The following is a 23,242-nucleotide window of genomic DNA, read 5'->3' as shown; positions in this document are numbered from 1 at the left end:
ATTCATTTATTTTTACTCACAGGTGGTCAGTCATCTATCTTGCACACAGCAACCAGACAGTCACCATGGCCTTAGTGATGATGTCTCCACACGGTGGCAGCATCCACCACGGCCACATCCCTCATCACAAACTGTTGATGATGGTCTTTGACCACTCATCGGGCAGCTGGTGCAACGAAGAGTCTGGACATGATTTTGTTTAGGATACGGCAGGGGTCTGCAACCTGTGGCTCCGGAGCCACATGCGGCTCTTTAGTCCCTCTCCTGTGGATTTTTAAAAATGGAAATGAATAACTTTTTGTTTACATCTTAATTTTTATTTAGCATTGTTGTAGGTCTATGGTACGACGGTACGACGGAGTATTAGGGCCACATTGAGGAAAAGAAAAAATCTTAGGTTTCAAGAATAAAGTCGGAATATTATGATAATAAAGTCATAATATTATAAAGTAGTAATTTGATGTGCTATTTTATTTTTTTCTCGTAAAGTTGTGACTTTATTCTGGTAAAGTTGTGACTTTATTCTGTTAATATTACAATTTTTTTCTTATAAAGTTATGACTTTATTCTTTTAATATTATGACTTTTTTCTCGTAAAGTTATAACTTTACTCTCTTTATATTACGACTTTTTTTCTCGTAATATTATGACTTTATTCTGTAAATCTCAGATGTTTTTTCCCTCAATGTGGCCCTAATACACCATAGTACATTTTACACTTTGGCCCTCACTGCATTAGACTTATCTATTTAAACTATAAACTGTGTTACCATCACAATGATCAAATGTCCCGATATGTTGTCACCAACGAGACATCAACATCAATTTAGTAAAGAACACAGCTGTACATTGTCGACCATGAAACAAGCCCAACTCAGTTTGAAATTGTGTTAGAAATACTTACTTGTTAGTGTTTCTTCCTCTTCTTCTTCTTCTTTTTGTTAGTGTTTCTTCCTCTTCTTCTTCTTCTTTTTGTTAGTGTTTCTTCCTCTTCCTCTTCCTCTTCTTCTCCTCCTTCTTCTTCTTCTTTTTGTTAGTGTTTCTTCCTCTTCCTCTTCTTCTTCTCCTTCTTTTTGTTAGTGTTTCTTCTTCTTCTTCTTCTTCTTCTTTTTGTTAGTGTTTCTTTCTCTTCCTCTTCTTCTTCCTCTTCTTCTTCTCCTTCTTTTTGTTAGTGTTTCTTCCTCTTCTTCTTCCTCTTTTTCTTCTTCTTCTTCTTTTTGTTAGTGTTTCTTCCTCTTCTTCTTCCTCTTTTTCTTCTTCTTCTTCTTTTTGTTAGTGTTTCTTCCTCTTCCTCTTCTTCTTCTCCTTCTTTTTGTTAGTGTTTCTTCCTCTTCTTCTTCCTCTTTTTCTTCTTCTTCTTCTTCTTCTTTTTGTTAGTGTTTCTTCCTCTTCTTCTTCCTCTTCTTCTTCTTCTCCTTCTTTTTGTTAGTGTTTCTTCCTCTTCCTCTTCTTCTTCCTCTTCTTCTTCTTCTCCTTCTTTTTGTTAGTGTTTCTTCCTTTTCCTCTTCTTCTTCCTCTTCTTCTTCTTCTCCTTCTTTTTGTTAGTGTTTCTTCCTCTTCTTCTTCCTCTTCTTCTTCTTCTCCTTCTTTTTGTTAGTGTTTCTTCCTCTTCCTCTTCTTCTTCCTCTTCTTCTTCTTCTCCTTCTTTTTGTTAGTGTTTCTTCCTCTTCCTCTTCTTCTCCTTCTTCTTCTTTTTGTTAGTGTTTCTTCCTCTTCTTCTTCCTCTTCTTCTTCTCCTTCTTCTTTTTGTTAGTGTTTGTTCCTCTTCTCCTCTTCTTCTTCCTCTTCTTCTTCTCCTTCTCCTTTTTGTTAGTGTTTCTTCCTCTTTTTCTTCTTCTTCTTCTCCTCCTTCTTCTTTTTGTTAGTGTTTCTTCCTCTTCTTCCTCTTCTTCTTCTTCTTCTTCTTCTCCTTCTTCTTTTTGATAGTGTGTCTTCCTCTTTTTCTTCTTCTTCTCCGTCTTCTTCTTCTTCTTGTTTGTGTTTCTTCCTCTTCCTCTTCAGTTGTTTTTTTTCTGGTATGGATCATATCCGCTCAATCAAATGCTGACATGTCTTTGTCTATTGTTTTTCATCAACCCGTAATGAGTGCTTAAAAACGGTTTGTGTTCCTTTTCCTGCTAAAATTAATTTAAAAAAAGCTCTCTCTTGTTTGTTTTGAAGCTGCTTCAAGGTGAACTCATTAACGACGTCACCTGTATGCTAACGTTAGCATAACTGCTGCATTTAGCTAGCTAACGTTACCTAGCTACCGTCACCTAGCTACCGTTACCTAGCTACGAGTAGGTAACTGATGCGAGGCTTCAGGTAACCGTTACTTCACAGTTATCAACAGTTAGCTAATGTCAATGGATTGCCAACTAGCTGTAGTCTTTCAGGGTTTCTTTTCGTTATAACCATCGTCTGGTCATGGATATCAAGATTTCAGCTAACAGTGTTAGGACGCTCTCAGTTAGCTAGCTAACGTAAAACCCATTATTAACACTCATATAACATTAGTTAACCGTCAGCTAAAGAAAAACACGTGAGCAATTCATCCTCCTTTGTAAACTCAGAAAAAAGAAGTTTGGAAACTTGTGTTTGGTGGATTATTTCTCTGTTGTTACAATGCTAATTGGCATTGTATTTTACATCGTTGGAAAGCCTGTTTATTTACCTTCGCAATGATGTCCAACTTGTAAGGATCATGCATTTGTGGGATGAGCAGCACATCTGATTATGTGAGTATAGCGACCAAGAAATATTTGCCAAAATGCTCTGCCAATGGTAAACAGTGTATTCTCCTGATGGTATTGACTCTTGTTTTGAGTTGTTTTGGTGGAATGGATGATTGAACTCTCTTTCAGTAACAAGGAACAAACAAGACATATTGGCTATTTTACACTTTATTCATTTAATACAGTCAGGAGCCTCAGTAACGGTGGAAGATCCATACGCAGCCACAACAGAGAAATAATCCACCAAACACAAATTTCCAATTTTTTTCCCCGGAGTTTATGTGTTCGCCTCATACTGAGTTAACTAACACACAACAGGTGGGTTACAATTGCATTGCACATATCCAGAAGTTTGTTTTTTGTGTGAAGAAGTCAATTTAAAGTTTGTAATGTGACACTTATTCCACTAGATGGCAGCTGTTAGCTTCTTCATTTCCAAGTCAGCACTGCTCCTTGACTTGATTTGTTTAGTACAGGCAGCACTACTTAGCTCATCTGTGATGATGACCTCTGACTGCACAGTAGTAAAACAAACAATGACCTTCTGCCACATGTGTTTAACTTATACTTAGTGCAGGTTCTTGCTGCATGTTTCCTCACACTCCACATGAAGGTCAATTTGGAGACTACTGTAATTTGGGAAACTAGTGTCTATCTATCTATCTAAACTATCTGTTATAAAACCTGAAGTGTACTCATTTTGAAATAGTGGACTACAACTCCCTTAGGTGTGAGGAAAGGTTTATTGGCTCACTAGTTAGCATTAGTGTCTAAAGAAGGTTTTAGGTTAAAACTCCAGCACAATGACTGAATGAGGTGTGTTTGTGTGGAGCGCTCATAAACAGTTAGAATAGGTCAGGTCAAATGTCCCCAGGGGAGTAAATATCTCTATTCTTATCTTTCATTCTCCAGGGTCTCAGGGGAGCACTTCAGATGCTATACAACCTTGATGAAGATGAAGACGAGGAAGACAGGATTCCACTATAAACAAGGAAGGCGACCCTTAAAGAAATCTCCTGACCCCTGCAAACACCGGTGAGCACTCGCACACCTTTTATACCTGGACTAATGTGTAGGGCTGTCCCGAATTTGGGCTTCGAATGAGAAATATTCAAAGGAACTCGAAGCCTCGCTTTGCGGCGCGGGGCAGCAGGCTGACATGTTCTTCTGTCTATCTGTCTCCATCTCCCCCATTTCAGTGCCCGGGATAGCGCCACTGCCACACTACTGTACATACACGCACCTCTACACACAACAAACAACGATATCCATTTGAGAATAACTAATAAACTTAATGTTGGATATGAATTGTGGGATCATTACTTATTTCATAGGCAATTTTGGGATTTATATATTATTATAACATACAACATACTAAAACATCCCAAAACAAAGTATTCAAATACTGATTTGGAGTTCGATTACCATGGCAATGGTCGAAGCTTTCAAGCATTCGGGTCAGCCCTACTAATGTGCAGACAAAACAGTGTACAATTCACTTGACTTACATCTGCCCCGCTCCCCACAGTTCTTCATAAGCCACCTCATTCATCTATCTTCCAAAAAGTGAATCAAGCTGAAATCCAACAAACTTGTTTATATCCCAGAGGATTTTCGAAGTAAATCTCCTGGCTGCTACATAAATGTGTAGCTGGTAGCCTGGTATGGAAATCAGAACAATTATTCTATCAAGCTAACACACCCAATAGTCTTTTTAGATGATCCAGATGCCAGAAAAGTTTATGACAAGCAGCCAAGCAAAACAAAGATGTCTCCCAATATGCTTGCAGTTCAGAAAAGCTGCTCACTGCAGCTGTACCCTGAACAGGCTACAATATCCATGTGATATTAATCAATGCATTTATTGTGCCATTTCAATTACACAAAGAATGTGTTTATTTTTCAGCGGCTTAGTGTCAGCCAAGGACACATTCAGGTGAACTCAGGGTGCAATTAATCTTTCAGTAGTCTCCTCTGCAAGGCAATGTTGAGTATCCTTTCAGCAACTGTTAGATAGTTGTAGCATCCCAAATGATGACATTAAACAGAGCAATTTTCATAATTTAACTTTGCACTTTGGACACTGCCCACGTCAACAACACGCAACATTTAAATGTCACTTAATTAAACACATTTGTACATAAAGTCACAGCACGTCTGCAGTGTAGCCCATGTATTACACTCACACAATATTCATTTAGGGGCCAGAAGGAACTTTTTAGGGTACAAAATGAACTGAAAGCCTGCTGGCACAGTTTGTAGGACAGCTCTGGCTCTGGAAGCGATTAGCCCTTAAAGCTTGGGTGAGTGTATTGCAGAGAGACAAGGGCGGGTGGGAGCAGTATCGTGAGTGTGAGCGGGACATGGAGAAAGAACTTGTGTGTGTTTTGAGAGCGAGAGGGAGATCGGGGCGGTTCTGTTATGCAAGCAGTTCTCAGTATGCATGTAGATTGGAAGATGTGTGGCTCCTGTGGTTGGCTGTCCCCTGTGTCACTGCCTTTAAAAAACAGTTGCCAAGAGAAACGTCTTCTTTACAGGCTTTGGCTGCCAGATGCTGGGGAATAATGGATGGGACTGCAGAAGGAAAGATGGAGAGGTGTGTGCAGCCAACCACACAGACATGCAAGTGAGCACACGCGCATATTAGCACACACACACACACGCACATTTGCACACTTTGTAGACAGGGATCACCATAATGCTGAAGTAAGGCGTGAATAATTCATCGTCAAGTGGTACAACTGCAACACACACACACAGTGTGACACACAGGGGAAGTATTAGGCCTAGTAAGTCATGTCACACTAAGTCGCCATAAATGTGGTTCGGGCATGCTTACAGATTCCAGAGGTGCCACATTTTGTGTGTTAGGAGTCAATAGTTTTGTGCGTCTGTGCAGCCGTGAACCAGCACATGGGGCGCCAGTGTGTATGAGTGCGATAGTTTGTCTGCGAGCGGGATAACCAGTGACACAGGAATGTGTCATAGTTCCTGCAAGCCACTCGGCTCCTAAACTGCAGCAAATAAACATTCCTCTACTGCTGTGTCAGTGCTGAGCCCTCGCCCACTGTCGCTGTAAAACACAGCCTGTAATTAAAACCAAAAACTGAGCATTTCTCCTTTTGTTTCCAGCAGTATTACTAGATTAGAGATAATGGCGCCATGCCTTCAGAAATTTCCCAATACTGACTCAAAGGTGGCATTCTGTGGTTCAGTTTATGTCAAGGTGGGCCAACTGATAATAAAATTATCGGAATCATCTTTATTGGTTAAGTGCAGATACAGTAACTCTTACTTGGTCATATTTTACTGTGTAGCACAAATTATCTCACATCTAGGCAAGTAAAACGTCTACGACGGTTTGAGATACATTTGGATGAAGAGAAGTGTTAACATCCAATATAGCCAGACACATATTGCTGTAATTTATCACAGACTCGTCTGTTTGATTTGAATAAATGCAGGCTTCATCCGTGCTGACAGGTGAAATGATGCGCAGGCTTATGTTGTGTCACATAGATTCCACCGCACTTTGTGCTCATATTTCATGAGGATCTCAGGACTGAAACGTTGCCGTGCTGTACCCATACATTGTCAGATGTCTGTAAACATATTCTACTGTTTGCTTGTCCTTGCCCAATATCTGTCCCTGTCATTACAGCTCTGTTTACAGGAGGACTAACAGTGTTTGCTAGCATATGATCTCCCCCAGAATATACAGTGGTTTAAAGTCACACTCTGACGCACAGTTTTCCACCTAAAACACTTAATCCCTGTGGAACCGATTTTGACATGTCACTTTATCTGTTTGTTGCTTCTTGTCTGGACTTGCCAGGTTAACCATTCGCAGATGTGTGATATGGGATTTTAACCTTTACTTGTTGGATAACTACTGCCTGGGCACTCCAATTTTTTGGTCAAATGGTACTTAAAGCTGACCATCCAGTGTTTGCAATAGACTGAAGACCACTTTTAGGTATAAGGGGGTGATGTTTCATGGTGAAGAGGTGTTTATCTCAGCAGTCTTGAGGTTGAGAAAAGTATTTAATATCAACAAAATGTGGGCCAACAGAGAAAAAGGCCAAGACAATCAAAAGGTCATGCTGTGTATGTGCAGAGGGTGGGTAGCATTGATTACTCCCAAATATATTATCACCCCACATCTTTTCGGAGGCTCCTATTCAAGACATCTTTATACACATGTGAAGAGTGCTGGCATATCAAACGCACACACACCGCAAAAGTTATATCCCTCCCACCTTAACTGCAGGGCCTGCTCTCCAATCTTGCTCCACAGGGGCACAGAGCCTGACCACAGACATCATACTGATTGCTCACCATGGTCGAGTGGTCTGTCCACATTCCCACCCCGATACACTATGTGCAGAAAACCCAACAACGGAAAACAGTGGTTTGAGAGTGTCTGGAGGTTTGCGGACAGCAGCGAGTGTCCGCCGTGTCTCTCCTAAATCTATCCTCCTCTTACCTCCCTTCAATTGCCCTGCTGCGTACCCCAGGAACATGGGAACAGTTGACCCAAACTGATGTGTGTGTGTGTGTGGAATGTTTTGGACTCGAAGCGAGAGAGTGTGTGTATGTGTGCTGGGATGAATGTAACCTTCCCCTCTCTCCTGTGTGTGACAGGTTGTGGCAGGCCGGTAGATGATGAAGTGATGGAGATGTTAGGAGGCCACGGCCATTGTGATGCTGGGTGGCTGTTACTCTGGAACTGCCATCTGCCGAAAAGGTCAGTTGCTAGGGGACGATTCTCCTGGACCGTGTCTGCCTCCCAGCTGCCATCCACACACCCACACACACTCACACACACACACACACACGTACACACTCGCACCCTCACGCTCTTTTCCAAGAATTGAATTTGGGTAAATTTGACCCACTGTCTTGACCGCTGTTAATCCACTCTGTAGTTTTCTGTAACTTTAGGTGAGGTTTAGATGATTATCATTCTTTATTTGATATGTGTGTGGCTGTAAATGCACATCTTATTACATAATAGCCCTGTGGTCAGTTAATGGCACCAAACAAATGAGGGTGTTTCCGTCATAACAATGCCCTAATTAATTGGAGCTTGGCCCACCATCGAATGCTAGGAAATCAAATCAGTATCGTGCGCCAGATCCGAGCCGTGCCACATTGTCCATCACGACCACAGTGAGCAGCCTATCATTCAGTGTGGTGACCCAAACCCAGTTCTAAATTCCTTATCATACGCCCTTCGTATTAAAGCCAACTCCACCCAACAGGCCAAACATTTTTCCACAATTTAGCAGGAATTTTAATATGAAGCTGCTGTGCCTTCATTATGCCGTATCATCTTCTGTGCATGTTCTGCGGTGATTGACCTGATTATTGTTAGGAGCACAATGTGGGTTTCCTTTCTCAAGCTTAAATCATGAACACCATTTTTTTTTTTTTTTTTAAAGTGACATCCACTCTCAGGTCAAATGCAGGGAGTGTGGCTGTATTTCTTAGCGTCAAGTTACTTACATACCCCGGTTATGTTGCTCCTAAAGTTAAGGGTCCTATAAAGACAGCACCAGAAAGCTTTTTGCTGATAAAATGGGAAATTGAAAGGCAATTAACCATGTAACAATTAGTAAGCCCAAGGACCAAAGTATTTTTTTACATAGTGACAAAGTAAATATTGCTGCACAAATGTTGTACTGACAATGTGATACAAGCCACAACTGGATGCCAATGTGTTATTATCTTAAGATATTGTCCTTCCTGTCACACTTTCCTGCTCTCCTTCTCTTTTTTCCCCTCCTCACGCCCTCACCTCCAGCCTACGCTTCTCCACCAGCATCCCAGAGATGCTGACTTTTGTGTAGTGGAGCTGTTGTTTTTGTTTGTGCCCTTCTCACCATGGCTGCCTGCTCGCCGCCTGGCAGCCCCGTGTGTCAAAGGTGGCTGCAGCAGAACAGACTGTGGGAACAGCCGGTTAGCCTCCCCTGGTCCCCTGCTCCCCGACCAGAGGGGCAGCCATCAATCCAGCGCTCCCCCTTGCCCCTGCACACACACATAAAATGCCCAACCAAACACACACTCACACAAAAAGCCTACAACGCTCACACCCTCTCCCAATAATCCTCGGAAGCAATTTCATCTCGACTCGGGTGGCGGCCCATTGTCGCCAGCCCCTTCAATCTTTCCTTATTAACTCTCGCTTTGTCCCGCATCCGAGCTTCTGGACTCATCTCTCCTACATTCCGATCGGCGCTGCTCCCAGCACTCCCAGGCAACCTCCATTCGCTAATCCCACTGCCTCCCCCACCAGCCGCCCCACCCCGAGGAACTCTTACTGCTTTTTTTTTTCCCAACCTGCCGATCACCTACTTACAGAGTAAGGTAGGGGCATTAACTCCATGGGTTTTCTGAAGGCAGAGCGTGAAGGCGGGGTGGGTGAAGGAGGAGGCGTCCACAAAGTGACTCCAGCCCAGACAATTAGAACAATGAGCTGGGCCTGTAGGGGGCTAACTCGCTGCGTCACGCCTGGACGGTGGGGTATTTTGTCAGTTTAATGAATTGTCCGTCAGGCCAGGGCCACATCGCAGGCTGCGCAGGGAGAGGCCAGCAGGGACCCAGACACTAAGTCGGTATTTATTACACTGCCTTTGTCACTAATTGAGCTAATTATCACTGACTCCTCAGCACTCCCACAGGCAGCACCCCCTCCACTCACTCCCTCTACCAACTCTCCCACCTCACTCTCACGCCTGGGATTTGAACTCTGCCTTCCCTCTTCTTTTCTTAAATCGGTCTGCCACTTTCTCTTTCTTTTGTTTCTTTCTGTGTTTCTATCAATTCTCTCTCAAGCCAGGATCGTTTTCACATTTGTGAGCTTTTGAGCTTACTTTCTCTCTATTTGTCACATTGTATTTAAATACAAATAATGTGTTCACCCGTTATCCAGTAATACTAGTGTTTTGAAGCAATCCGATGTATTACCCTGTGATCAACCCCCCTAGGTCTACAGATTTATACATTCTTTGAGATGCTGACCATTCTCTCCACAGGCAAAAGAAGCCCCTTGTGATCCCTCATTTTTTACCATGTAACATAAAGACTGTAATTCAGAAAATTTCTCATCCCTGTCCTTGTTCCTATGTCACCCTGTTTCCCCTTACAGCTACAACTTTGTTGCTCTGTTATTAGCCTTTTGGGTGCGTGTTGGTGGCCTTATTTCTGGATGACTGTGGCTGCTCCTGTGCTGTGGTGGACTATGGAGAAAGTGCAAAGCTCTCCAAACTCCCGTGGTTAGTCAGGTTGCCAGGGCTCGGGGAGAGATTCTAGATTTTCATTATTTATTTATATCCAACATTAAGCAAATGAAGCAAAACATTCAATGCAGTAAAATCCTATACTGTATAAAATAAGGTATGTGGCTGGACAAGCAAGGGCCGTCTCCTGCGGTTGGGAGCACAGATGCAGGGATGTTTTGTGAGCCGGAGAAAGAGGCTGCTTTGGTGGTGGTAATAGGATTAAGCAGAGGACACCCAGGGACAGGCTTATATGTTCACTTGGTTGGTTGTCAAAACTATCTCAAACACAGACTACAACAGACATAATAGCATCTTTTGACACATTCAGGAGGGCAACTTAATTGAAAATATAGACTTTATTGTTCTATCATACAATACAAAACCAACTGGGGCCTAAATCTTTTGATTAAAATCTAAAAAAAAAAAAGTCCTCTCTTACATCTCTCTATAACAGTATAAAAATCCTCAGAAATAAATATTTTGTATTTACACTAATAAAAAAAAGGTAAATATTCAGTGCATGAACACACATGTTTTTACAGGAAACAAGCAAAGACGTGATAATCTGTTTCTAGTAAGAGTCTTTTTTTTTGTGTCAGCTACATTACACCAAAATAGAAAAAATTGAGCAAACTTACAAATGACGTCATTATAAATATATTCATATATTTTAATATTTACAGCATTTTGGTTCTCATAGCTGATATACAGAATGATCTCTTCTGCAGAGGCTGTTTTCTTTCAAATAAAATGTTTAGCTGCTTCTTACAGCCTATAGCCTGAAGTAATACACATACGTCTACTTTAAACCTGGACCGGTTTAATGCGACACACTCGTGCATTAAGAGGAATTTAATGTCTTTTTGTTAATTCAATGTTCATCTCAGAATGGCATTTTCATTTTGAGAGCATGGCGAGATTCTGCAGGTCACATTTCATTTCTTTTTTTAATGTTGACCCCTCACAAACTTCATCTACTCATGCCATGATATTCAGTGTATTGATAATACATTCAAATTACATCGCCTCAGTAAGATTTGTTCAGTCAGTTTCTGTTTCCCTTGGCGAGCACCGGCCCCAGTCATGTAACATCAGGACCATCGTGTGGTACAAGTCAGAATGGCAAATCAGGATTGAAGTGTATTCAACTCCAGAGAAATCTAAATATAAAGGGCAAATGTGGTGAGGAGATTACAAGTGGCTGGGCTGCATCCAGTACACAATCTGACGACCCATCCCTCGAGATAAACTTCACACAGTTTCACGTGAGAGAAGCCAGCAAAAGAAAATAAAACACAGATTTTTGTTTTGTTAAATAACTCCCCTTCTTGTTAGAGGTCTTCACCAGTTTACAAGAGCACATGTTTGTGGCTCTCTGGCCACAGAAACATCTGTGAAACATTGTGTCCAGTCTCTGCCCTCAGTGGGGGAGAAGGAGGCTCTAGTAGTACCTGGTTACAGCAATCGATTCTCCACCACATCATTTCGTCCCTTTGCTTCTATTTCTATTTATCCACAGTGTAAACACTTGAGGGATGTGGATGATATCCATTCTACATGGATGGTTGTAGTGTTTAAATACCCTCTTAATACTGTTAAGCATCAAAGGCAAGGAGCAAGCACATATACTCCCTCTATACCCTGTTCATATTTGTGCTTTTCTCCATTCAAAAACACTGATTGATTTTTTTGTGCCAAAGAGTTCCCTGTATCAGTTTACCCGCCTTGAAGCTTTTCTAGCTTCTACCTCACATCTCAAACTAGTGGCTTTCTCAGCCGACTACCTGTTTTGCTAAGAAAATTCTTCTTTGCCTTTCAAATATGCCTAAATATTCACTTCCACCCGCGATCATAGACACTCATGTAACGTTCGTGTGCTGGTGCAGTTCAAGCAGCTGACATGACAGCACCAGTGGAAGGTGCAGTGGCAACGTTCGGTCACGCTCTCAGTCCGGGTCTTAAACCCACGTCCGCAGCAGAGCAGCTCACATCCGTCCAGGCCTGGAGAAGAGCTGTTGCACGTTCTCGCAGAAGTTCCCAAAGTGCCAGTTTTGCCGTTATAGGAGCAGAAGTTTGGTGATTTCTCAAAATAGACCAGGTCCATGGCAGAGGGGGGTTTGTGAGCCGGGTTTTCAGGCTCCAGATGTCGTGGGTCGGCTCGGTGAGAGGCACGGTTGCTTCCCTTGTTTGCATAAACAACCCTGGATGCACCATCAAAGCGGTCCTTAAGGAAGTCTCCCACTGTGCGGAAGCTGGGCAGGCGCATCCAACAGGTGCGCACGGTGCAGGAGCCCGACATGCCGTGGCACTTACACTCCTGACGCATCTCTGATGACACAGTCTGCAGATGGGAAGAGACCAAAGGATGAAATCTCACAAAGTGGAAATACATTTGAAGATTTGGGGAATTCTGACTCGTGGCATGTTTGAGTATCAGATCCTTACCATTCTGCCAGCCTCATTGTTGTGTAGGTTGGTGAGGTAGCGCAGATCTCTGCCCCTCTCACTGGAGTCCACAAACTCCCGGCTGAACATCCGGCCAAAGTCGACATTGTCGCTGCAGCCCCCCCAGTGCCAGTCTGGCCCTCCAGGACCTCTGCGGCGGTAATCGCATGTGCACGACTCAATGGCCCCTTCTGAGCAGGAGCGAGCCACAGCGTGGGTCACCCCTGCGCTGGTGATGGCAAATACAAACGCCGTCTCTCGGCAACCTGAGGAAACAACATAAAAACTTCCCATCAGAACCAATTCCAGCTTTTTAGACTTGGCTTTGCCACATTTTTTACCCCAAATTGGAAAATATTCAGAGACAAAGCCTTTTAAATGTGTACAAGAGATTCCGTCCTGGCCAAAATTGCCCAAAATAATGCCTGGTGAGAAAGACAAGAGAGGCTCACCACGATTGACAATTTTCCCAAAAACTGCCGGGCTGTGGGTGGTCGGGCAGTTCCAGCGGCGGTTGCGGAACTGCCACTTGCACTCCTTTATGGCAGTGTGCAGCCCTGCAGCGATGGCGTGCAAGATGCCAGGATTCTGCCGAATCAGCCGGCGTTGGCGACGACTCAGTAGGGCCAGGCTCGGGTCCAGGACCAACTGCACGTTCTTGGAATTGGTGAGGAGGTTGGATGAGGAGGCCACATTGACAATACCCCTGGCACGACACAAGAACAAAGGAAATCAAGAGTCAAGGAGCTGGCACTTTATGCACGTAGCTCCTTTTGTGACCCTTGAAATTCTCAAAGTGATGTGTCCTGGCATCTCATGAGGGTTGTGCCTTTTAAAATCACAACTTTCATTATGTACAACAGTGACACACTGTTTAAAGACAATGAGGAGACAGAATGCAGGTTTCTGGCTTGGCAAATATAATGAAACTATATTTCTACCTCTTTATAAATCATTTGGATCTGAACCAGATACAATGACGTTTATCAGTTTCATTATTAAAATCTTTTATAGAACCTATAACTAATATTCAGCATCTGTTACACAGCTGAGTGGCAATACTCCCTCACAAGTTTGCATCTGTGTTGTCTTGTTAAGCATCATTCTCTTTTCCAAAAGCTGACAAGAAGTGGGCTACACTTTTAGATTAGATTGTCCAATCTCACCTCCAAATATGATCATCCTGTCCAAAATGTCCCAAGTCACTAAACATAAGGCCTTTATAGTTTTGTATGCTGTAAATGTAAAATGCACTCTGCCAAAAAAGTTTTTTTTAAAAACTCATACGCTTTATGTCACATTATATTTTTATAATATTAATAAGTCACTTAATGTTGTCCCTTTTCCACATGATATCAGATAATGTTCTGGTATTTGGCTTTATAACCATTTTGTGTCCAAATATGGCACCTGCGCTTCTCCAGTTTTCTCCAGATTTCAGATTTTGGTGGTCAGGTTTCAGAACATTTCTAGTGCACAAGCTGCTGTATAATTTTCCACTTTATCTGCTGGCCATGTCTGTGAGATTTCTGTGTGGACATGTAGCTGCGTCTCCTGTTGAGCATTATCATCCAGAAAAGCGGTGCGAGTCTTGGCCTGTTAGAGGGCTGACCCAGACGGCTGTGTGGTGAGGCCTGGGAACATTAATAATCATGTCGTCTTTTTGGATGTTTTCTTCATTCCAACAACTCCGCGGTGTTTTTTTTTTCTTTTTCCTCCTAGATGTTTTCATGGATTTCAGCTGACATTTGACATATTTGAAAACGCCTGATGTTGTGCGTAAAAAGCCATTACAGTGTCCATCTAATGCCCCTAATGATTTCGTTAAATCATTATCTCAGCAAACACAAACTCACAGTTTATAGATTTTTTTTAAACAAAATCAAAGAAAAACTAAACAGATTTTTTTTTTGCTTTCTGTAGCACAACAAAATATTGCGAAATTGTCAAGTTTTAGGTCGCAGTATATAGAGAGAGAGGAATGTACAGTAGGCTATTATAAATCAACACAAAACCTCCTATGGGATTCCTTTCAGCTATTAAATAAATTCATATTTAATTTATCCCACATTGCACTGAAAAATGTTGTCTCGCGTTCAAAACCACAATGTCCAAATGACAGGGGAAGCAGCGAGAAAGAGAGAGTCAATTAAATCCACCGCAAATAAAAAGGTAAACCTGTAATTAGGGCCCATTACAAATGTAATTCGTTTATTGTTAAGTCTGCTGTAGCTAATTCAAGGACAATGCATTTATAAAAAAAAAAAAAAAAAAAAAATCCCACAAGCTTTAATATCATGCGGTTGCTCTTCTTTTTTTTTTTCTCCTCAAAGGCTGAACAGAAGTTGGTAACTGTGCCAAAACTAACACATTATTTCGAGCATGCATGCAGCACGGAATGTGGCAATAAAACACCGTAGCGTTAAATAGAAACGTTTTCAGTGGTTAAAGGATGCTGATAAGGGATTGAATGTATATAAATGATGGTACTCACCACCACCGGCCGCTGTTGTTGACAGCCCCGGTGCCAGAGAGAGAGGACACCAGCAGGATGCAGGCGGCTTTCACCCCTAACAGCAGAGCCAGACTCCTCATCGTCTCTTCAGGGCATAATATAAGAGGAGGAGGAAGATGTCAAATTGGATTTATTTGCTTATAGATAAAGTTATAGTCCTATAGTGTCCAAATGTCTTTGACAATTATTCTCCAGCACAAATATACTTTTATTTATTTTTTTCAACCTTTATTTAACCAGGTAGTACTCATTGAGATTAAGAATCTCTTTTGCAAGAGAGACCTGATGGCCAAGACAGTAGCATTTAAACATACATTAAAGTTTCAGACGACACAACATAAAACAAATGCAAAAAAATAAATACATAGCATAATATCATACAAAACACATTAAAATCAAATGTTGAAGCCAACGTTAAAGTGAAAATATTCAGAAACACAGACAGCTCCTGGTTGAATCTGCTTCTAGGTCTTTCATTCATGTTTTAATACATAACAAATTGTAATAAAATAAACCTAAAATAAGAAAAAATAGATAGAAGTCTGAGGATTGCATTTTTTTTTTTATTACATGTGATATTTTATCATTATGATCTACTGGATTATGATCAAAATACTGCAATGTTTAGGCTATATATACTCACCGAGAGGAGTTGAAAGGTGAGCCCTTAATTGACTTGAAGGGATCCTGAGTGGAGACAGGTTGCTAAATGATGTGAAGTGTCCAGAGCAGGATGATGCTGCTGCTGCTGCTGCTGCTGCTGCTGCTGCTGTTGTCCTCTTGTCCTCTTCACTCTGTCTCTCTCAGTAGTGATGCTCTGCACGGCGCATTGAACGCGTGGGACAGTCCCGAAGACTTGATCCCCTCGGTGACTGATAGGCAACACATTCTTCTCTTATTGAGCGCTACGAGGGGAATAAAAAAGGGATTTGCTGCTCTCATCTCCCTCTGTCTTTTTTTTTTTTTTCGGAGAGCCTTTTCAATAGGATTGGAGGGAGGGATAGTTAATGCTCTTCATAGGGGCGCACAATGAATAAGGAAACACAACTGGGGCAGAAAAGGAGAAAGGAAGAGTAAGGGAAAATAATCCACAAGAGTTGCGCATATTACTTGTGGAATCTCACGGTCAGCACATAATCGATTCCCTGTATTTTCCCACTCCTTGCATCCACATCCAGTCTTTCTTGCAGAAAAAGGAGAAGTGTCCCATGAAGCAGTGATGTGTTGCTGCTGCTGTGCTGTGGGTGCGCCCGGTTCTGTGCTCCTGCTCTCTGCTCAAAAGCTGGTGTCACGGTGCAATACAGTTACAGCGGAATATGAGCCATCTAAAAACTGCCCTTTTTTACCCGGTGGTTGGATTAGCCTACTCCCTATAACCGCATCTCCTCCTCCTCCTTTCTCCAAAATGCGCTCTCAAAATGTGCAGTGACTAAGGACATTTCTGCTCGTTTCGTTTTCCTTAACACACACATTATTGCACCAATTATAAATAACATTTTATGAAGAGTGTCTTATTATATTTTCATACTAATTTAAGATTAGGCCCAATAAACAAAAACTATGAGAGCCCAAGACGCACACTCACAACGAAACTTGAATGACTTGTACTCACTGATCTTTATTCCATGGTCTTCATGACTTGCTTTTACTTGACAAGCATACTTTGTGATGTGCTATTGTGTGTAGCTGTGTATTGTGTATGTTCTTTCTTGTATGACTGTGGTATGTTTCTTTGTTTTGACCTGCCAAAATCAGACTACAGATGTGAATTATCTTAAAGCTATAATCTGGTACGGTGCATCAAATTTATGTTTTAAACTGTACATGGTCCCTTTTAAATAAAAATAATAAATAATAATAATGTAGAAAGACGCAATAATAAGCTCTTAGTTGTCATAGAACTCACACTGCATGCTGGGCTACTTAATTTTTTGTGTCTGTGGAGCTTGGGAGAGATGAAATATGGTCTCAAATCAGATGTTTTGATGTATGATCTGATGAACCAGGAAAAGAAGAGGAATAAAAACCATTCCAAACATCTGGCCTGCAGACCTCCCTCGACGCACATGTAGCCCAGTGTAATCACAGCTTGAGCCACTTTGTGGCATCTCCATCTAACCCCAGACTACTAGGAGCTAAAGGGCTGCAATGTCCCCAAAAACTTCTCCATGTCGGTTCATGGAGGGAATGTTTCATTATGTGACATTTATCTGCTAATTTGCATGTTCCACATTAGTCACTGCAGCGGTTGCAGTTTGAATAATCTCTCTCTCTCTCTCTCTCTCTCTCTCTCTCTCTCTCTCTCTCTCTCTCTCTCTCCCCTGAGATGACAGTAAAAGGAAGTGGGGCTTTTGTAAAAAAAAGGGATTTAATGACAGCCATCCCTACGTTTATACTCCCAGCCTTATATGAAGGTGCTCAAACGAGTTTCCTGGAGCAGTCATGCGACACCGAGCAGATTAGAGCTTCAATCCGGATAAAGGGGGGCCTTTTATATACAAATCAACTTCAAATCACTTTTTAAGCCACTTAGATATACACGCCAAGGCAGAATGCTAATGCACTTTTCATTGCCGCAGCTTAGGGAATGGAAGGAGATTAGATGAATTGGTGTCACTATATGCGAACCAGCGTGTTCGAGGAGGGGGTTTTAACTTAATTTTATGAAAGTAGCCCACATGCACCTTCCTCGATTCCAGCAAGCAATGTCTGTTATTGTGTAAAATCTAGTAGAGGGAAACATTTTTAATTTGTGAAATAATTAGTTGTCTCACCATGGACCTGTTGATTCATGCGTAATTTGGATCAATATGCTGATTGATTAGATGCCACATCACCCTATAACCAAGTCCTATATCAGAAGGCCTGGGTACACTGTAAAAAAGGATTTTGGAGGGCAGTAGATATAACTCATGCAAATGGTTTAAAATGTTCTCATTTATATTAGTCAGCAAGGAAAATATATAATAATGGGTAAATTCTATCTCCGTTACCTGTTTATTAACAGTTACAACTGCAACATAATTAAAAAAAAAAAAAAGCAATTAGTTGTTTAATTTAGTGAGAAATGTTGGGCAGACTTCACCTAATTTCTTCTAGTGTGTCATAGCTGTTAAATTAAGGTACTCTTTACTCAAAACATAGGGTGAAATCTATCCAACCAAACTGAGTGCAAATTGTTACCTCACATATATTGAGTAGATTCTATAGGTTTGTTTTTCCAGTGTATCTGGTTTCACATAGGCCTCATTACTGAGCATGAAAAACGAATTTGAATAGATAGTTGAGATGCTGTTTTGGTAGTCTTAAATATGCATAAGATGAATTTAAAGGTCCCATATCATGCTCATTTTCAGGTTCATACTTTTATTTTGTATTTCTACTAGAACATGTTTACATGATTTAATGTTAAAAAAATACTTTATTTTCCTCATTCTGTCTGCTTGAATATATCTGTATTTACCCTCTTGTCTGAAATGCTCCGTTTTAGTGCATTTCAACGGAATTGCAACAAAATTACGTTGCCTGGCAACAGTTGGGTCCATGTTTACTTCTTGTCAGCTGATGTTATTCACATACACAGCAACAGGAATAAACCGGGACACATTTAGAATGTTTACGTTTAAAACCGTGTAATGGTCTAAATATTGTATATTTGTGACATCACAAATGGACAGAAATCCTAACGGCTTGTTTCAAACGCACAATTTCTTAATACGGGCTGTGTGTATTTCTCTGTATATTGAGCGCTTCGATACTTTCACAGTATTTATAAAGCACTTAAACCTGCTTTATAATATAAAAGACATAAAAATCTTACTTTTTACAATATGGGACCTTTAAATTAAAAAGCCATTAAGGCCCTATACTTCCTATGACGCATCACATACCCGTTTTCGTGGCTCCATGACGTGAAGTGTTATTTGCCTTTTTTTTTTTTTTTACATCATGTGATAAATAATCCTCCAAATCAGACCTGTCACTCCCTTTAATTTATGTGTATAATCTTATACTCTGAAATAAAGACTTTGGAGTGACAAAGTGAAGTTGTTTCAAACGCAACAATGAGGAACAGCCGCTCTGATGGAGGATGGAGGTGGGAGGAAAGGGGGGATCACATGAAACAGTATTGTTGGAGGGTCTGTTAGTGGATCCGCCTGCCTGCTGCTGCCTCCCTGTCGTACAGTGGAACCAGCAGCACTCCCCACCCCCCCCCCCCCCCCTCCACCATTCATCATTTAACTCACCCCTTTATGAACAAAATCTTCTTTGACTCTCCATATTTCATTTTAGTGAGCCTTTCTTTGTTCTTTCTCTCCAAAACATACTAACTATATAATCACCGTATACCCACCAATAAAAAAGCTAAATACATTAATATTTATATATCCTATTAAATGGATTAAAATAACTTTAAACATGCACTATCTACCTTTTAATTATCTGCAACCATCTTGGACTCTAACCACTGGCACACTTACTTTACACTATACATCCTATATATACCACTTTATAGACTGCACATATGCACATATTACATTTATGTATTGTAAATACCACAATTATTTATTGACGGACTGTACACACTTTGTTCACTTCATTCACTCTGTATCTTTTATATCTCTATTTTTATCATTTTTGTATACCTTTATACCTCTCCTGTGTTTCACTCTGTTTGCTGATGTTTTGCTGCTTTGACACCTGAATTTCCCTCCGGGGATTAATAATAAAGGTTCATCTTATCTTATCTTATCTTAAATATCTTTATATGATCCAGTATTTTAGATGATCTACTAACACTTTGAGACCGTTGTGCGCACTTCTTGGAAAGTGATGCTTGTGCGTAAAAACTTTGGAGACATTTTACGCTTGGGTTGAATCATAACACTCTCAAATGATAAAATGATCAACTGGTGATCCAACTTTCACGTTGGCCAATATTTTGCAAACAGCCGCCTGTGGAGGCATCTCCTCCTCCTCTCTCCTCTCCTCTCTCTTTCTCCCCCTCCTCTCGTTTACTCTCTCTCTCCACCGAGCTCCTCTGTTCTCCGTCTTCTTTACTCTTCTGCTCGTTTGGCGGTGCATCGATAATACTCCACTCTTCTTCTTCTTTTTTTTTTTTTTTTGTTGATATTCTTATTCGCTACAGGACTTTATATCACCAGTGTGTTTTAATGTCACGTCGCGACAGACGCTTAACAAAATGGAGCTATCAAACAAACTCCGTTGGGACCAATTCCTGATTTTGGCAGCAGCACTTCTGTCACCTGCGTTAACGTGAGTGCACTTGGAGAGCGCCAGGAGAAGTTGGTGTTACATGCGGGTTTCTTGCTACATGAAGTTACTGTGTATGACTGTGTGATCTCAAACGAATATTTAACATATTTAGTTCAAAAGTGAAACATCTGCCTCTGATTTCACAGGCTGATTCTGTGTGATATTGAAACATTGCAATTATTGTTTGCTAATTTTGTAGCCTTTGAAAAGTCAATTCAATGTAAATCCAACTATTGTTATTTCTCCATCAGATGTATTTTGGCTCTCCGCTTTTGGGACTTCACAACTGGATGATCTGTTTAGAGTTACATTCTCCCTGCTTTAAGCAACATCTGTAGAACCTCTGTAGTAAATACTTGTGCAACTGATTTACACATTTTAATGTAAGTGTATTCAGCAAATCCCTTAGAGATGAGATTCATTTTGTAGTGTATCTGTCTTAAATCTGCCTGGTTTTTGTATATTTCTCATTTTCTGAAGCATCCAAAACATCTTTCTATTGCAACATACTTCTCTGGATTTGACTAATGAACTCCTGACCAGCTCTGATGACCCCCCCACTAACTCTCTCTCTCTCTCTCTCTCTCTGCAGGGTGCTGTGTAATGATATCCTCAGCCTGAAGGTGGCAGGAGATCCAGTGCTAACCCCTAACTCGGTGTGTCTGAGGCTGGCAGGCCTCAGTAAACGTCAGATGCGGATGTGTGTGCGGAGCCCGGATGTGACGGCCTCTGCTCTGCAGGGCATCCAGGTGGCCATCCACGAATGCCAGCACCAGCTCCGGGACCAGCGCTGGAACTGCTCCTCGCTGGAGGGCCTTGGCAAGCTTCCCCACCACAACACCATCCTCAACAGGGGTGAGAGCCTGAGGCAAGCTCATGATGGTCAGAATGTGACCTAGGTTAAAGGGGTGGTGGGGTGTAGGTATGACAGTAGAGATTGTTCTGCACACACTGTTCTAGAGCTGCACTGTTTATCGTTTTCAACTCTTCGAGTGTGTATCTCCTGCTTCTAGGTTTTCGTGAGAGTGCCTTCTCTCTGGCCCTGTTGGCAGCGGGTGTGGCTCACTCTGTGGCCTCGGCCTGCAGCATGGGCAAGCTGCGGGGGTGTGGCTGCGAGGCCAAGCGTCGCCAGGACGATGACAAGATCCGGCTGAAGCTCACACAGCTGCAGCTGCAGACCCTGCAGAAGGGTGGAGTAGGCCTCGGCATGGCGCGGTCATTACCCTCAGAGCTAAACAGTCACCATGGCGACCTGCCCGCTAACCTGCGCTCCACCCACCCCTCCGCCCTGCTCAAGCCTTTACCAGATGAGCTGAGCTCCATGCAGGAGACGTGGGAGTGGGGGGGGCTGCAGTCATGACGTCCGTTTCGGGGACCGTTTTTCCAGGGACTGGCTCGACTCCCGCGGGTCTCCAAGAGACATCCACGCTCGCATGAGGATACATAACAACCGGATGGGACGACAGGTGAGTAATGTGCTTATCCACCGTGTTCTTAATGTTGCATGGAGAGCAGACTCACCCTTCACTGGCATATATCATCAGGGTCAAGGGGTCATTTCTGATATGTTGCATCATCTTTCTCTACACAGGTAGTGACTGAAAACATGAAGAGGAAGTGCAAATGTCACGGCACCTCAGGGAGCTGTCAGTTCAAGACCTGCTGGCATGTGTCTCCAGAGTTCCGGCTTGTGGGTTCTCTACTCAAGGAAAAGTTCCGGTCAGCAATCTTCGTCAACTCCCAGAACAAGAACAATGGGGTTTTTAACCCTCGGACAGGAAACGGCGCCGGCGGGAGCACAGGGGGACTCAACGGAGGTCGCCGTCGAACCATGTCCAGAGAGCTGGTGTACTTTGAGAAGTCCCCTGATTTCTGTGAGCGCGACGCGTCCGTAGACTCTCCTGGCACACAAGGACGCATCTGCAACAAAACCAGCTACGGCACAGACAGCTGCGGCTCGCTGTGCTGCGGCCGCGGACACAACATCCTGAAACAGACACGCAGCGAGCGCTGCAACTGCAGGTTCCACTGGTGTTGCTACGTGCTGTGCGAGGAGTGCCGTCTCACAGAGTGGGTCAATGTGTGCAAGTAGATTCCAGTTCTCCCGGTCCCAGCTGCCTTTACCCATCCAGGACTCAAGATGGCGAGCCTGTCCCTTTCGCCCATTCCTTTTGTTCGAGCGTTTGTTTTGCTCCTTGTGTAACTCTTCCAGAGAATCTGTTTATCCCCCCCACCCCTCCACCCTTTCCTTTTTTTTGGTCCATCATCTGGGATCTATTTTCTCTTTGTAGCCGCTGTTATTCTCAAAATGCCAAGTCAGAGATTGAAGAGGTGACTCATGTCATTTGTCTTGCCATGGTCTGTTTAGACACTGCCCTCTCAGCCATGAAAACAGCCGAAACCCCCATTTTCTCAATCCCACAAAACAAAGACGAGCAACAGTAGAGAAACATTTCATGCTGACTCATCTCATTGTACAGTAGCTGTGTATTTTAATGTGTACATGTATATTTGTAAATGTATTATTATTAATATTATTATTGTGTCGGAGCCTGTCTTTTTTTGTGCTAGTTACTGACAGACTCAAGATGGTGAACCAGTAGACAACAAAGTCTCATCGCAGTTTATCTTACATTTAACTGGGCTCTCTAGTGATATTTACTCAATTTGTATATTTTGCCCATGCAGACTGAGCAACAATACATATTTGTCACAAAATCGTCCTAGACAAGGGTTTAACTAATAGAAGAAGAAAAGATAAAGGACAGTTTTTTTTGTGGTTTTTGAAGGAATGATATATTTGGACAAAAAGCACATAAGCTTATCAAAGCTTGTGTACTTGTAAAACTCAAGATGGGAAAGTTTTGGAGGCAAATCTAATCCTTCAATTCCTTACGCTGAACAACTAATCATTCTGATTTATTTTCACCATTGTAACAATAGTAATGAGAGAGGTTGCTAGCGGTTTTCATGAATATAACTGTGATGTGATGTGTGTCACTTCTCCT

The 23,242-nt window shown here is 42.1% G+C and overlaps 2 protein-coding genes across 2 annotated transcripts; one reads left to right on the top strand and one right to left on the bottom strand.

Moving 5' to 3' along the window:
• Positions 1 to 1,907: 1,907 nt before the first annotated feature.
• On the top strand, positions 1,908 to 22,771 carry wnt10b (wingless-type MMTV integration site family, member 10b). The gene is given in 8 exon segments (XM_037772481.1): positions 1,908 to 2,170; positions 3,627 to 3,749; positions 5,252 to 5,310; positions 7,359 to 7,461; positions 20,827 to 21,089; positions 21,248 to 21,576; positions 21,578 to 21,700; positions 21,826 to 22,771. Coding segments are annotated over 6 exon segments (1,347 nt in total). The 5' UTR covers positions 1,908 to 2,170; positions 3,627 to 3,749; positions 5,252 to 5,282; the 3' UTR covers positions 22,327 to 22,771.
• On the bottom strand, positions 10,012 to 16,257 carry wnt1 (wingless-type MMTV integration site family, member 1). Its single transcript, XM_037772482.1, has 5 exons — positions 15,601 to 16,257; positions 14,937 to 15,042; positions 12,895 to 13,148; positions 12,443 to 12,708; positions 10,012 to 12,338 (listed from the first exon to the last, which is right to left on the bottom strand). Exons 2-5 carry the CDS (start codon positions 15,035 to 15,037, stop codon positions 11,847 to 11,849), a joined length of 1,113 nt encoding a protein of 370 aa, XP_037628410.1. The 5' UTR covers positions 15,038 to 15,042; positions 15,601 to 16,257; the 3' UTR covers positions 10,012 to 11,846.
• Positions 22,772 to 23,242: the final 471 nt, after the last annotated feature.

The sequence above is a fragment of the Sebastes umbrosus genome, chromosome 6 (assembly GCF_015220745.1).
Source record: "Sebastes umbrosus isolate fSebUmb1 chromosome 6, fSebUmb1.pri, whole genome shotgun sequence".
Classification (NCBI taxonomy): domain Eukaryota; kingdom Metazoa; phylum Chordata; class Actinopteri; order Perciformes; family Sebastidae; genus Sebastes; species Sebastes umbrosus.
Note: the sequence above shows the minus strand (reverse complement) of the source record. Positions and strands in the feature narration are given on the sequence as shown.

What these genes read in the sequence shown, in the direction of transcription:
- wnt1 (XM_037772482.1), bottom strand. Translation starts at nt 15,037, where the DNA reads ATGAGGAGTCTGGCTCTGCTGTTAGGGGTGAAAGCCGCCTGCATCCTG. An exon ending in AACAACAGCGGCCGGTGGTG is followed by an intron (nt 13,149 to 14,936) that starts GTGAGTACCATC and finishes GTGTCGTGCCAG; the next exon opens with GGGTATTGTCAATGTGGCCT. An exon ending in TGGGAAAATTGTCAATCGTG is followed by an intron (nt 12,709 to 12,894) that starts GTGAGCCTCTCT and finishes TTGTTTCCTCAG; the next exon opens with GTTGCCGAGAGACGGCGTTT.